This window comes from Rattus norvegicus, chromosome 11 (genome assembly GCF_036323735.1).
Source record: "Rattus norvegicus strain BN/NHsdMcwi chromosome 11, GRCr8, whole genome shotgun sequence".
NCBI classification, from domain to species: domain Eukaryota; kingdom Metazoa; phylum Chordata; class Mammalia; order Rodentia; family Muridae; genus Rattus; species Rattus norvegicus.
In genome coordinates, this window is record NC_086029.1 from 95,650,098 (window position 1) to 95,665,770 (window position 15,673).

The 15,673-nt window shown below is 44.7% G+C and overlaps 1 protein-coding gene across 2 annotated transcripts; it reads right to left on the reverse strand.

Annotated features, from left to right (window-relative positions):
• Window positions 1–10,037: 10,037 nt before the first annotated feature.
• On the reverse strand, window positions 10,038–15,653 carry C11h22orf39 (similar to human chromosome 22 open reading frame 39). 2 transcript variants are annotated; one of them, XM_063270721.1, is made up of 3 exons: window positions 14,442–15,653; window positions 14,180–14,347; window positions 10,038–11,343 (listed from the first exon to the last, which is right to left on the reverse strand). In XM_063270721.1, the coding sequence occupies exons 1-3, from the start codon at window positions 14,463–14,465 to the stop codon at window positions 11,329–11,331; spliced, it is 207 nt and encodes a 68-aa protein (XP_063126791.1). In that variant the 5' UTR covers window positions 14,466–15,653; the 3' UTR covers window positions 10,038–11,328. The 2 variants fall into 2 exon arrangements, with proteins under 2 accessions (XP_063126791.1, NP_001102528.1); NM_001109058.1 differs by having other exon boundaries at window positions 10,248–11,454; window positions 14,442–14,491.
• Between the last annotated feature and the right edge of the window lie 20 nt (window positions 15,654–15,673).

Here is a 15,673-nt window from a genome sequence, read left to right on the forward strand (position 1 = left end):
ATCCACCAAAACTAAATAAGATTGATGAAGCTAAGAAGTGCATGCTGACAGGAACCGGATATAGATCTCTCCTGAGAGACACATCCAGAGCTTGTCCAATACAGAGGTCAATGCTAACAGCAAACCAGTGAACTGAGAACAGGACCCCCTTGGGGGGAATTAGAGGAAGGATTGAAAGAGTTGAAGGAACTTGCAACCCCATAAGAACAGCAATGCCAACCAACCAGAGCTTCCAGGGACTAAGCCACTACCAAAAACTGTACATGGACTGACTCAGGGCTCCAACTGCATATGGAGCAGAGAATAGCCTTGTTGGGGCACCAGTGGAAGGAGAAGCCCTTGGTCCTGCCAAGGTTGGACCCCCAGTGCAGGGGAATGTCGGGGGTTGGGGGTAAGGGGCTTGGATGAGGGGAACACTCATATGGGGGAGTGGGAGGAGATGGTAGCTTATGAACAGGACACTGGGAAAGGGAACAACATTTGAAATGTAAATAAAGAAATATATCTAATAAAAATTTTTAAAAAATATAGTTCTGGGTTGGGGATTTAACTCAGTGGTAGAGCACTTGCCTAGGAATCGCAAGGCCCTGGGTTCGGTCCCCAGCTCCGAAAAAAAAAGAAAAAAGAAAAAAAATATAGTTCTAAACACCCTGATATACAGTGTTTAGATTGCCACAAAATATTAATATTAAAATTTACAAATATAAAAAAATAAATTTAGAAAATATTGACTCAGGAATACCAGAGAGGAGTGTGTGCTAGCCGTGGAAAGGTTTAAAAGTGCCCAACTATTGAGCTATGAGGGCACATTAAAAATAACACTCTGGGGGCTGGGGATTTAGCTCAGTGGTAGAGCACTTACCTAGGAAGCGCGAGGCCCTGGGTTCGGTCCCCAGCTCCGAAAAAAAGAACCAAAAAAAAAACAAAAAACAAAAAAAACCACTCTGTGTGTGTGTGCATGTATGTTCGTGTGAGTACGTGTGTGTTCATTGTGTGTGTGTGTGTGTGTGTGTGTGTGTGTGTGTGTGTGTGTGTGTGTGTGTGTTTTCATTTACAAATCCAGAGAGCTCTGGGGGGTGGCTAGAAACGCGACCCTGCAGGAGCGTAGAGCAGATTATTCAACACTACAGATGGCAACGTGGTAGATAAAAACTCACTTTTAAAAGCTAATTGGAGGTAGAGCACTTGCCTAGCAAGCGCAAGGCTCTGGGTTTGGTCCCCAGCTCCGAAAAAAAAAGAAAAGAAAAAAAAAAGCTAATCGGAGATTCCGAAACGAAATACAGGTGCACCATAGTGAAGGTTAGGAGGAGGGGATAACCAGTTCCTCAGAGAGAACAAAAGAACACGTCTCTCATCTCTCGCAGTGATTTATGCCGGGCCCTTCTAGCTGCCTCAGAGAGCTTGAGCTCAGAGGGGCCGTGAGGCCAGATAGTAGATGCTGCCTGCTTCCTACAGGCAAATAATCAAAGGAGAGAGATAAGTAAATTTTGATTTAATTGTTTTTAAGGATAGAAGGGAGTATAATGGCAATTGTTTAATTTATTTGAAAGATTTATTTATTATAGATGAGTACACTGTAGCTGTCCTCAGACGCACCAGAAGAGGGCACCAGATCTCATCACAGATGGTTGTGAAGCGCCATATGCTGCTGGGTTTTGAACTCAGGACCTCAGGAAGAGAAGTCAGTGCTGTTAACTCCCGAGCCATCTCTCCAGCCCTGTTTAATTTTTCTTATGTATACATGGAATACAGAAATCAGTGTCTTTGATATCAAATGTAGGAAATAAAGGCAAGGAGGGAGAATAGAAGGAATGAGAAAAATGAATTAAAAGAAATTTTAAAATGTCTATCTTGAGGGCAGCTCTCGGGATCTTTGAACATGGTCTACATGGGATTTCTGGGATTACTCAACCTGGTATGACAAAAATAGAACCTGGAAAAAGGCTTACACAATAAGCAGAAGAGAATTTAATTAAAGTTAAATACATAGATGAATAAATACTGAGGCTTTTTATCTTAAGTTGTAAGTCAAAAATCAGGGTATAGGGAGCCTAATCTATCTTAGACAGTAGAAACTTAGGCCTTGATTTCATTATGAAAAATTAACCGTGTAAGAACAGGAGATAGTGGAGGAGCCCTATCCCAACAGATACTATTTGTTTAGATTACTTAATTTGAATTGTTTCAATTATCAATATGGAGATGATTATAAAATTGGTGGTGTTGGGGTTGGGGATTTGGCTCAGTGGTAGAGCGCTTGCCTAGCAAGCGCAAGGCCCTGGGTTCAGTCCCCAGCTCCGAAAAAAAGAAAAGAAAAAAAAAAACTGGTGGTGTTTATGATATTAAAAATCCTCTGGAAGAGAAGTAGAGCTATTAAATTAATTCCATCTATACCTTTAATCATTTCTCATTACCGGACTAAGAACATGCTATTTTGGGAGAGAGGCTCTGTATTTGTGTTGACAGGAAAGGAGAAAAGGCTTTGGACCTCTTCCAGAATGATATGGATCAGATATGACAGGGGAAGACCCCTGAAGATCTTGGCTACAGAAAAGAAAAGTAAGAGAAAATCAAACAGGACAGTTAACTTGGATCTGCTGATTCCTCGACATGGGAACAGCCCAGTAACTGGCTTAGACATAAAAAAGTCTCTAGCCGGGGTTGGGGATTTAGCTCAGTGGTAGAGCGCTTGCCTAGCAAGCGCAAGGCCCTGGGTTCGGTCCCCAGCTCCAAAAAAAAAAAAAAAAGAAAGAAAGAAAAAAGTCTCTAGCCACGAAAGGAATGGCCATTCAGAGCCTGCCCCACCTGGGAATCCAGCCATACACATACAGCCACCAAACCCAGACAACATTGCTGATGCCAAGAAGTGCATGCTGACAGGAGCCTGATATAGCTGTCTCCTGAGAGTCTCTTCCAGAGCCTGACAAATAGAGAGGCGAAGGCTCACAGCCAACCATTGAACTGAGAATGGGGTCCCCACAGGAGGAGTTAAAGAAAGGATTGAAGGAGCTGAAGGGGTTTGCAACCCATAAGAACAACAATACCAACCATCCATGTTGCGGTTTGCCCTAAAGTTATCTGTATTTTGATGCTAATTCCACTGCCCCAAGGACAGGCGCCTAATCTTTTACTCAGGAATCAGGTGACTTCACCAGAAACTTCTCCCCATTGAATTTGTAAAGTACAGGTGAGGGGCAGGTACTGGATAGAAGGAGGCCTGTCATTGGAGGAGAAGGAAGGATGGGCGGGAGAGAAGTTTGAAGGAAGAGGAGGAGACTAGAAGAGAAAGGAGGAGACAGGAGATAGAAGGGAGAAGTCGTGGCAGGACAATGTGGCAGGTCTGTGTATTTACAGGTTGTTATCAATGTTCCTAAGGGATGGATGGTACCGGGCTTTGTATGTTTAAGTGGGCAATTATATCTTATCAATGGGATCCAAGATTATTGTGTTGTGTGTTCTTTTATGTGAGGGTTTGAGTGTAGGAAAGTGTGTGACTGGGATGTGTTTCCGCCAAGATATCTACCTTGGGACACCGTGGTGCTACCACTAGCAAGGTAAAAGACAACTGTACTCTTTTATTTTTTATATTTTTACAACAACACAACCAGAGCACCCAGGGACCCAAAGACTACACATGGACAGACCCATGGGTCCAGCTGCATATGTAGCAGAGGATGGCCTTATTGGGCACCAATGGGAGGAGAAACCCTTGGTCCTGCCAAGGCTGGACCCAGTGTAGGGAAATGTCAGGGTGGGGAGGCAAGAAAGGGTGGGTGGTTGGGTGGGAGAACAACCTCATAGAAGACGGGGGAAGGGAAGGGGATGAGGGTTTATGGACAGGAAACCAGGAAAGGAGTTAACATTTAAAATGTAAATAAAAAATATCCAGAGGTTGGGGATTTAGCTCAGTGGTAGAGCGCTTGCCTAGCAAGCGCAAGGCCCTGGGTTCGGTCCCCAGCTCTGAAAAAAAAAAGGAAAGAAAAAAATATCCAATAAAAAATGTCTCTAGCCAGGGGTTGGGGATTTAGCTCAGTGGTAGAGCGCTTGCCTAGCAAGCGCAAGGCCCTGGGTTCGGTCCTCAGCTCCGAAAAAAAAAATGTCTCTAGCCAAAACTACAGATAAATCCTGCTGGTTATAGAATCCTTAAGATTCTTGGTACCCTTCTTCATATGGCATGAATGAAGATTTATTACAATTGGTTATTGATCAAATATTCAACCTGAACTGATCTGTGCACCTTGCATAATCCATATGAATATCCTAACAATACTAAAATTTTGTTTGTGAGATTCATATATTACAGAATGCATATCTTCGGCAAGATTGATCCTCAGGGATACTGAATTGACCTAACGTTCCAGCCCCCTGCTTCCTGATGCTGTCCAGAGACTTGCTTCCAAAACAGCTTCTTGAATTGCTGCTGATTCCTGATGGACTCAGTTCTAGCCTTCCAAACAGATCCAGCCAGAATTTGTCAAGCCCTGAGCCTTCTACACATACAGAGAATGCATAACAGACGCTAAATCTAGCTTTCTTCAATCTAACCAAATTTTCTCATTTTCTTACCCCTCCTCACCCTTTTAAAGAACTTCATTGCCCTTATTCAGGAGGAAGAAGTTGTGGGGAGTCATCATCCTGATCCCTTGGGTTTGGGTGTCTGGTTATGGTTATTATAAATTATAGATAAGTTGTCATTTTACGGGGTAATTTGGAAACGATCGTAATGGTGAACAGGAAGGAAATCGAAGGGACGGATTGCTAAATGTATTCCTAAGCAAAGCATTATATAGCCACAATTTTACATTGATAGAGATCTTAATAAATGATGCAAAATTGAAATTATAATTTCTTATATTGGTACAGAATTTACATATCAATACGAATTTAAGGTTTACAAAGGTATAAATCTGTGTATATTGATACAACACTTGAAATTAATAGTTATTCTTAGATAGGCATTGTGCCTATACAACTCATTGAAAAATACAAGGCTTGGGGTTGGGGATCTAGCTCAGTGGTAGAGCGCTTGCCTAGGAAGCGCAAGGCCCTGGGTTCGATCCCCAGCTCCAAAAAAAAGAACCAAAAAAAAAAAAAAAGAAAAAAAAAAGAAAAATACAAGGCTTAGACCCAGTCCTTCTAATAGCTGCCATTACGAACTCTTTGGGATGATTAAGTAATGCAAGTTGAGGGCCAGATGGTAAACTCATCGTCGTATTAGATTGCAGGGGATGGGTCTGATGCTAAGGTTCCCCAATTGGTTCTTGATAAAGATACTGGTGGCCAATGAGCTGGGCAAAACAGGTGAGACTTCGGGTTCCCACAGGCAAGCTAATCAGATGCAGAGAGCTGGGAAGGAGAAGGAGCCAGTAGTGGAAGAGATAATGCTCACCAGCCACTGAGTTTTCGGTTGGGATGGCCACTGGTCACTCTAATCGATTATGCCTGGGTGGCAGGAGAGTTTTAGCAATGCCCAGTCATGGAGTTAGCAAAGGCATTTTAAGATTAACTGGCATGTGTGTCTGTGTGTTTCATCTGCAGATCCAATATTCTCTGGGTGGGGGCTGGTAGCACAGCCTGTTCCCAGAGCTTAGAGCAGAGTAGCAAAAGCTACACACAACATTAGGTTATGATCTAATCACTTTAAGGTCCCCAATATTAAAACAGAAATAGCTAAGAGTAGCCGATGCTTAACAATTCAGATATACTTTATATGCAGAGTCTTCAAAAATATCAGAAATCCACAGAATACATTTAATTTTTTATTAATGATTTTGACTAGAGACATGTCTTCTGAGAGTACCCCTTACTTGGTTCAAAGAAGAAACTGAACATCAAAACCTCCATATGGAATTGCTCCAATTATGGCAAGATATCCACTGAACAAAAATTGCCCTATTCTTTTTTTTTAATTTTTTAATTTATTTATGCTATGTATATGAGTACACTGTCACTGTCTTCAGATGCACCAGAAGAGGGCATCAGAACCCATTACAGATGGTTGTGAGCCACCATGTAGTGGCTGGGATTTGAACTCAGGACCTCTGGAAGAGCAGTCAGTGCTCTTAACCACTGAGCCATCTCTCCAGCCCCCAAAATTGCCCTATTCTAAAGACAAAAAATACTGTCCAGGAAAGGACACATAATGTGGGCTAGTAGACAGTTGAGCTTTGCCAAGACAGCATAAACTAGTCCTTCATTGTTCCTGCTTCATTTCAAGGTCTGTCAGATAGTTCTGGGCCAGAAGACTGAAGACAAATGTCCCAACATTTTGAGTAATAGGGGACTGGCAAGGTAGTCAGCTGTCTCTACAATTTGTTTAAGTTTTGGAAGCCATGTTTTTGTGTTTCCTGCATATTTAGGTAATAATTCGTTCTTGGATTTCTGGTGGGGTTGGACTAGTTATAGTCTCATAATCAAACTCAGTTGTTTAGCATTTAGAAAGCTGGTATAGACTTGAAAGTACGGTTTTAAGGTGGTAATGCAAGCTAAAATCAGAACATAATTCAAGTATAGAATTGTAAACTCTTTAAGTCAGGATAGATGGTAGAGTACTTTATGTAACTGACAAATATGATGGGCTGGATGTTAATTGTATATCATACTTTGTAATTTACATAATTTTTATGTCTATACTCAATTTATGCCTGAGAAATGAACCTTTTTTTATTGGACAGAAATGGTGAGATGGGGATTAGTTCTAACACTTTGTCTTAATTAGCTCCTAAAAGATGCACTTCCAGATGCTGAGGGTCTCTGCCCCAAGCTGGCTTTGGATATTGATTGATAAACAATTACTTTTGTAATGCTGTTTGTTATGTGGGTCAGCTGGAGTCACTTAATCCCTTGTAAAAGTCTGTTAAAGACTTCTGTAAAAGACCCCTCATTCCTTCTCTGTGTGATGTAATCTGTGTGGTTCAATAACAGAGCAAAACCCTTTGTTAGGGACAGGTACATAGAAACGACAGACAGACACAGGAACAGATTCACAAGTCAGCCTTCAGGCAGACACAGATTCAGGCTCATACAACAGACAGACAGAGGGCAGAAGGCATAGGGAACATCAATAATTCAAATAAGAACTTGGTCTTAGTGAAACAACTCTAAAAGTTCTTTTCTTTCTTTCATTGATGGGACACCAACACATTATTAGGGATGTGGAGTTCATCACTAAGATGTTTAAACAACACATTGCAAGAGTATCAGGAACCAGAAACCCACCTTACTACTCCACAAAGCATCTCTATGTCCTCAGTTATATCTGCATTCATCTATGTGTTACACAGACCGTATATAATTTCACCACATAGCCCTGGACAGTTGCCAGCCTAGCGTGGTGTAGCATGTATCTTCTAAGGATCATTTTTTTAAAATTATTTTTAAATTTTTTATTAAATTTATACAATTTTTATTCGTGTGTGAGTGTTTAGCATGTATGCACACTACTTGCATGCCTGGTCCCTGCAGAGGTCTGAAGAGGATATTGGATCTTCTGGAACTGGAATTATAGATGGTTATGAACCACCACGTGGGTGCTGGGAATTGAAGCCAGTTTCTCTGGAAGAGTAGCAAGTGTCCTTAACAGCTGAGCTATCTTTCCAGCTCCTTAAGATTTTTTTTTTTCAAACTCAGGTAGTTTCTTTGGATTTTCTGTTAAATTGCTGCTATATACACATCGGCTTCGTGAAAATAGCCGTGTGCTCTCCACAGTTAAGAACCTGTGTGACAGCCAAGTGGAGTGGCATTTACCTTTAGTCCCAGCACTTAGGAGGCAGAGAAAGGTGGATCTCTGAGGGTTCAAGGCCAGCCTGGTCTACAGAGTGAGTTTTAGGATAGCCAGAGCTACATAGTGAGATCCTGTCTCAAAATAAAACAAAATAAAATATATGTGAGGTTTTTTGCAATGATGATATGTTCAGTACACTTTGTCCGGAGTCTGAGACCCAGCTCCATCTTCCTCCTGTGTGCACTTCTGTTGTGGTAGTTACCACCATTTGAGGGGTTTTGTTGTTGTTTTTCTTTTTTTTTTTCTTTTTTTTTTTTATTATTATTAACTTGAGTATTTCTTATATACATTTCGAGTGTTATTCCCTTTCCCGGTTTCCGGGCAAACATCCCCCTCCCTTGTTGTTGTTTTTCATACAAGATCCCATAAACATGGATGGTCTTACACTCCTGATCTTTCTGCCTGTGTCCAAAGTGCTTGGATCACAGCGTGGCACACCACGGCGCCCAGTTTTTAACTCTTACTCCTTCTTTATCGCAGTGCTTGAAGATCAAACTTGGGCCCTTGTGCTGGGAAGGCAAGTTATGTACCTCTGAGCCAAGCCCCTAACCAGAGACTCTATGGATGTTCAATGTTTATGTCTTTCCCCTAAAGTACCAGAGGAACTTTGGAAGTCAACCTGCCGGTTTCAAAGCTGTGATCTTGTCTGGCATAGCTCAGAGGTAGAATTTATATCCAGCATGTACAATGTGAAGGGCCCAAACATTGTGTGAGTCTCATCCTTCCTCCTTCCCTCTTCCTTGCTAAATTGTTACATTCCTAAACTAGTCTGCAACATCCATTCCCTTATTTCCAAAGTCCAACTATCGAAACATCAAAGTCCAGCAATCACAATTCATTTGGCTATACTGGTTAATATGTCCTACAAGGACTTCCCAACTCACTCTGGACTTTTCCACTTCTTCTTAGAACCAACTCCTGCAAAAGCATCTGCTACCTCCGTCTAATCCAGGGGCAGCCCCCATCCATCTCTCAAGGGTAATAAATTTACTTTGAGAATTTGGTGTCAGAATTCTGTGTTGACTATGCTACACCCTTACACAATGTCCTGGTTTTGTTTCTCCACACTGAAAAAAAGAACAAGAATGAACACAGGATAAAAGCAGGGGAATTCTGTCCAAGTTCAATGTTGGCATGGGATTTACTCCTGTGAAGAAGGAAGGCAGAATGCATTTGATGACACTGCACAGTCGGGGCGGGGGCTGAGTGTTCAGAGTTTCTGTGAACACCTCAGTCCCATCATTCACAACAGTGCAGAACTCGAAGGAGGGAAATTGTATTCTACAGTGTGTCCTTTTCTGAAATAATATATAATTTTGCCTCACAGATGGTCGCCCTAGCCTAGGAAGGCCACAGAAAGGGTGCTAGCCATGCAGCTGGACCACATTGGCTTTAGCACCTCACATAAGACATGTACTGCAACTACAAGACATTTGATCATCTTTAGTAATAAAGAGACCTCTATGAGACCTAGTGTTCTTGTGTGTGTGTGTATGCATGTTTGTGTTCATGCACATATATGCATGTGTATGTGTGCCTGTATGAATGTATGCACTTTTTGTGAATGTGCTTGAGTGTGTGCATTCATATATACACATGTATGAGTGCTTATGCGCATGTATTTGTGAGTATAGCCCATGCGTATATGTTGTATACATGGATATATGTATGCATACTCACTCATGTGCATATGTGAGTGCATAGGTGTGGCACACTTGTTGTTTTTTTTTTTTTTCTCGGAGCTGGGGACCGAACCCAGGGCCTTGCGCTTCCTAGGCGAGCGCTTTACCACTGAGCTAAATCCCCAACCAGTGTGGCACATTTGTATGTGTTCACACATGTATGCAAATGTATGACATATGCTTGTGGGTATGTTTGTGTGCATGTGTATGCACATGTACACACATGTGTGTTCATTAGCATAGTATATGCATGTATGCATGCGCACAAATGTACACACATGTAAGTGTGCAAGTATATGGGTTTATGTTCATGCATATGTTTTCGTGTATGCATGAAGTCACACGTGTTTATTTAAATATATATTTAAAACACTACAAGAGAACAAAATACTAATCTGAGTATATAGCATTGTTGGGAATTGGCCTGGCTAGCTGTATGTCAACTTGACACAAGTTAGCAATGGTTCTTAATCTATGAGTCCTGATGTCTTTGGGGGTTGAATGACCGTTTCACAGGGGTTGCATATCAGAGATTTACATTCTGATTTATAACAGTAGCAAAATTATAGCTATGAGGTAGCAACGAAAATAATTTTATGGTTTGGTTATTACAATATGAGGAACTGTATCAAAGGGTCACACAGCATTATGACATTTGAAAACCACTGAGTTAGGGTTATCTGAAAGGAGGGAACCTTACTTGAGAAAATGCTGCTATAAATTCCAGCTGTAGGGCATTTTCTTAGTTAGTAATTGATGGGGAGGGTCCAGCCCCTGATGGGTGGTGCTATCACTGGGCTTTTGGTCCTGAGTTCTCTAAGAAAGCAGGCTGAGCAACCCATGAGGAGCAAGCCAGTAAACAGCACCCCTCCATGGCTTCTGCATCACCTCCTGCCTCTGGTTTCTGCCCTGTTTGAGTTTCTATCCTGATTTTGGAATACAATGTGGAAACACACATAAGCTGAATAAGCCCTCTCCTCCCCAGCTTGCTTTTGGCCATGGTGTTTCATCGCAGCAATAGAAACCCTAATTAGGACAGGTATAAAGTGTGATATAATTTTCAGGTTGCTTTTGGAATCAAACACATGAAACAGCTTTTTAAAAATACATTAACAATGAGGAGAAATCAAGAGGCCTAAATCCCATATTCTTCGGACCTGAACTCTGTCTCGCTCTGCCTTGGGACTTGGATTTCTTTTTTTTTTTCCCCCCGGAGCTGGGGACCGAACCCAGGGCCTTGCGCTTGCTAGGCAAGCGCTTTACCACGGAGCTAAATCCCCAACCCGGGACTTGGATTTCTTGACTCCAGACTCCTTGGTTCCTGCAGTGCTGTGTGTATTCATTTCAAAGTCTGCAAAACCAGCAAGAGATGCTGGTGCAGGGGGGCAGGTCGCCCGCCCACAAAGCATGCTCTACTGTGTCTCCAGGGAAGCAAGTGTGAGCTCTGTCCGTACTAGGAAACACAACAGTCACCAAATAAGACACTGCAGTCCATCTCTCGGTCAAGGAGGGCCGATCACAGCAGGACTGTCTAGCAACCTTATTCTGACTTCTGTGCCCTGGATCCACACAGGTCAGGGCTGCCATTGTGTACTTGAGATTTTTCACACCTCAGGACCGCCGCCTCTGGTATGGATGTCTGCAGGAGAGGTGGACAGGATGGACCCACCTTACGGCTCAGACACCTGCCTCGGCGCTTGGCTTCCTGCATGTGGATGCGGGTGTCTTTCAGAGTATCAAAGTGAAGAGATGCCCAGACCCAGTGGGCAGTAGGCAGTTACAGCTGGAAACGCCTTGCTGTGTGGTCCACGTCAAGTAAGAGCCAGCGGAAGTCTAGGTCAAGGGCAGGGTTGCGGGTGTTCGTCACTGGTCCTTGTCCTGTGGTAGAGGGAGGTTCCAGTCTGCAGGGGGCCTCTTCCTCAAGGCCCAAATGAGGGTGTGCTTCTGAGCGGCCTGGACCCGAGTCTGCTCGCTCTCACAGAGGGATCGCTGTACAAAACGAGACTTGGTCACTTACCGCTTCACGACTGGGTCCTAGGGCTCTTAGTACCTGCTGCAACTACGTCACTCTCCTCCTCAGCACTCTCCTGAAGAGAGGAACCCACGGGAGCACACAGTACACACAACTCAGCTGCTCTCTACACGACATTCCTTGACCACTGTTCCCTTGTAGCACGCACGGCCCAGGGCATTCTCTCCGAGCGTCAGGGCTTATCTCACACACACACACACACACACACACACACACACACACACACACACCCCAGCTGGGGACCAAACCCAGGGCCTTGCGCTTGCTAGGCAAGCGCTCTACCACTGAGCTAAATCCCCAACCCCTCATCACGGCTCATCTTACTTCAGCAGTTCTCTTTTCGTGTTCTTCGGAATATTTTAGACTGGGTCTCAAGTAGCCCAGGCTGGCCCCAAGATCACTACGTGTGACCTTCAGTTCTGAGACTGCTATCTCCACCTCCCGCATGCTGCACTTAGAAGCATGCGCCGCCATGTTCAGTCTCTGCCTCAGCCATGCAAAACACCGGCTAAAGCCTCAGCAACGGCCGACCTGGAGTGTGGAGCTAGTCGCCTGCCTAGCCTGGGAGAGAGGACACTGAGTGGGGAAGAGGGAGTCATCTAAAGTTACTGGTGGACTCTGCACAGGGTATGTGTGAAGGGGGCTCCCCGATCCCGCCAGCCTCTTTCAGCCACTGCCAACAGAGACACTGGATAGTGTATTATGACAGGGCTGAGGCTGGTGTCAGGTGCTATGAACGGCCTCTTTACAAATGTTCTTAACTGGGAGCCGCAGTATTCCCAACAGTTGGCAGGCAAAGCCAAAAGGATCTGAAGTTTCAAACCAGCCTGGGCTACACAGCCGGATCCCATCTCTAAAGTGATCATTATTGCTTAAGAAGCGAACAGGGGCTGTGTATGTCGGTGAATGCCTATAATCCCAGAACTCAGGAGGTGGAGACAGTCCCAGCTCAGGGAGAGACCTCGCCTCAGTATATAAGGTGGGCAGTGACTGAGGAAGACGCCTGATGTCAACAGAGGGTCTCTCTACATCCAATGTGTGCACATGTGTACACATGCATGACACACACATACACAAAGACTTTAAGAAAAATCATAGGGGCTGGAGAGATCCCTCAGCAGTTAAGAGGCTGCCTTCCAGAGGATTGGGATTTGATTCGCAGCACACACACCAGCTCACACCCATCTACAACTCCAGTTCCAGAGGGTCCTCAGGCAGTAGATGCACACGGTACTGATACATATGCAGGAAAAACACAAATAAAATAAGAATAAAAGTATTGTAAATATTGTAAAGAAGCCAGGTGGTTATGGCACATGCCTTTAATTCCAGCATTCAGGAGGCAGAGGCAGGCGGATCTCTGAGTTCAAAACCAGCCTAGTCTACGGAGTGAGTTTCAGAACAGCCACAGTTACACACAGAAACCCTCTGTTGACAAAAAAAAAAAAAAAAAAAAAGTAAAGAAATAATTGCCTGTGTTCTGAGTTTCATGGTAAATTGCTTCCCTGTTTTCTATTCAGAAACACCTTTGCTCCTTACAGTAATGTATGCTAACTGATGTACACACAGTAAGTGTCCAATCTCTTGTCATACAAAGACACTCTCGGCCATGTTTTTTACTTTCACCATGCTTCTGTCTACTGGTTACGTTTTGTTTCAGCAGTGTGCGTTCCACATTGGTTTGCTGGGTTTCAGAATGCCCACATATTTAACACCAACCTCTTGCTCCTTGGTCTTCTCCTTTGCTGTGTCCTGGAGTTTCTCCCTCCCTTCCCCATCACACTATCCAGGAAAGCAATGTCATACTCCGGACAGCAGTGTGCCCCAGGAAAGCAGGGCTCCCCTTATCACCTTGTATCAGAAATTGCCCACTACTTATTTAATGAATGGATACTGGGAGCCACTTGTGTCCTAGGCTTTGAATCACTCCCACCCGGAGCTAGGAGGGAGGCTCACCGACTCAGGAAGCCCATGACATTTAGGAACAAGAAGCTCAGGGATTTAAAATTTCACTAGCTCTCTCCCCAAACTATAAAAGCAGTTAACAATGGCTGGGAGAGGAGAGAGACTCTGGAGCTGCTTGGATGCTTTCCAGGGATCACCGGTGCTGGGTTGGGTCTTCAGGTAATGCCGCTGCCTTTGAGTTACCCCTGCTCCTATAAGTGACTCAAAGAAGTTATTGGTCGTCAAGCTAGACTAAGTGAATGCCTGTCTTTGGTCCCGTCCCTCATTCCACATGCGACTAGAGTAAGTAGAGGTTTCTATACTGGTCCTCTACAGTACCCTTCACACTCTCAGATCCAGACTGACCTGCCAAAGGTAACTCAATTCACACGAACTGGAACATTTTTAGGTACTCTCAGCCTCATTCTTAATGCCCTCTATAGCCCACCCTCATGCTCCAGGCGCCTTGGCTTTTCTCCTCCTCCGTCTAGTCCCTACGGGCTGGGTGAAGGCAGGCTTGCTGACAAGCTGATGATTCTAACGCTAGGTTTCTCTCTCCAAGCCTCTCTATACCTCTCTTCCTTCTGCGCCTCACCCCTCCCTACTCCCCACCCCCACCCCATCCGAAATTGAAGTGGTATAAAGTCCCGTTGATAATGCAGTTTGGGGTACTCGGGAGGGAAAAACGAGGGGGGGTGGCTCAAAGGCTCTGTTCACACACACACACCCTGTGCGCACCTGAGCCTCGGCGCTGCGGCTCTCCTCCCACTCACGGCAGCTGGTCAGGTCGCGCAGCCACTGCCTGCAATCCGGCCGCTCGCCATGGACATAGTAGTGGTATAGGACGTGCCCGGCGCTGCGGCAAAGCTCCCACTCGGCGCGGTAGACCTCGCACGGCCGGGGAGGCTGAGGGGAGAGACAGCGAAGAGTGAGGGCAGACCGCATAGCCTGATCCCACTCAGCCCAGGAGCCTAGGAACCCAGGAACCCAGGACACTCACTTGCCAGCTGCCTGCGACCGCCATGTCCAGGTCCTGTGTGACAGAGATTTAGACCAATGAGCTCCAAGCAAACTCGCACTAAACAGGACGTCTGCACTGAGTGGCTGACAGTCAGAGGCAGCACCACCAGGTGTCTAACCAGTGACTTAGCTTCACAGCCACGTAGGTATTAATTAGCAGTCTGAAACCCAGTAGTTCTGATCAGTTCTCCCGGTTTTTATTTTTCAAATCCGTATGTGGTTCACCTTTTTTTTTTCTTTTTTCTTTTCCGGAGCTGGGGACCGAACCCAGGGCCTTGCACTTCCTAGGCAAGCGCTCTAACCACTGAGCTAAATCCCCAACCCCTGTGGTTCACCTTTTGAAGTACAGACTTCTCGAACTCCGAGTGAACCACCTGTCGGTCTGAAACTACAGGGATCTGGCCTGAGCATACACTGAGAGTAGGTGGGCTTGGTTTGGTGTATGGAGAGGGAGGAGCCAGTGCAGGAAGGGTAAAACTCAGCGTTGGACACCTTTAATCGCCGCATTCAGGAAGCATGAATATCCCTGCGAGTTCTAGACCAGACAAGAATATATAGTAAGATCCTGTCTCAAAACAAAAACCTAACTGGAGATCCTAAAGGCGAGATGGCTCAGCTCACAGAACCGACCTGAGTTTGCTCCCTGTATCCTTGTGTCAGAAGGGACTCCTGAGCTGTAGTCTTATCTACATAGCTGTCACACGTTTATACACATGCATCTATTTTATGTGTATAAATATGCATGCGCAACAAGCATACATGGATCATCTGGAACTGGAGTTACAGGCGGCGATAAGCCACCACTCGAGTGCTGGGAACCAAACCCAGATCCTCTGCAAGAACAAGTGCTTAGCTGAGCTCTTTCCAGCCTCACAAATTAGTTAGCCGACTGGATTCCACATCCAGTCGGTTGAAGGCTGCCTTATTGCTGGGGTAACTGAGACATCCCCACAGGACAGGTCTGGCAGGTACCACAGCATTTATACCTTCCAGAGCCACATTTGGCCAGTGATGCTGTATGTGCCAACAGGGTTAGGAGCAGATATGTTTATGGACATTTCTTTTTTTTTTTTTCTCTTTACTTTTTTTCAGAGCTGGGGCCTTGCGGTTGCTAGGCAAGTGCTCTACCACTGAGCTAAATCCCCAACCCCTTTTATGGACATTTCTAAGAGCAAATGGATACACCCTGGAGCTATCAACCTAGAGGGAAGT

Bases quoted from the DNA above. Each gene is read 5' to 3' on its own strand.
- C11h22orf39 (NM_001109058.1), bottom strand. From the start codon at position 14,465: ATGGCGGTCGCAGGCAGCTGGCAA. The intron at 14,348-14,441 runs GTGAGTGTCCTG...CTCTCCCCTCAG, and splicing joins CGGTCGCAGGCAGCTGGCAA to CCTCCCCGGCCGTGCGAGGT. The intron at 11,455-14,179 runs GTGCGCACAGGG...CGTTTTGTACAG, and splicing joins GCCGCAGCGCCGAGGCTCAG to CGATCCCTCTGTGAGAGCGA.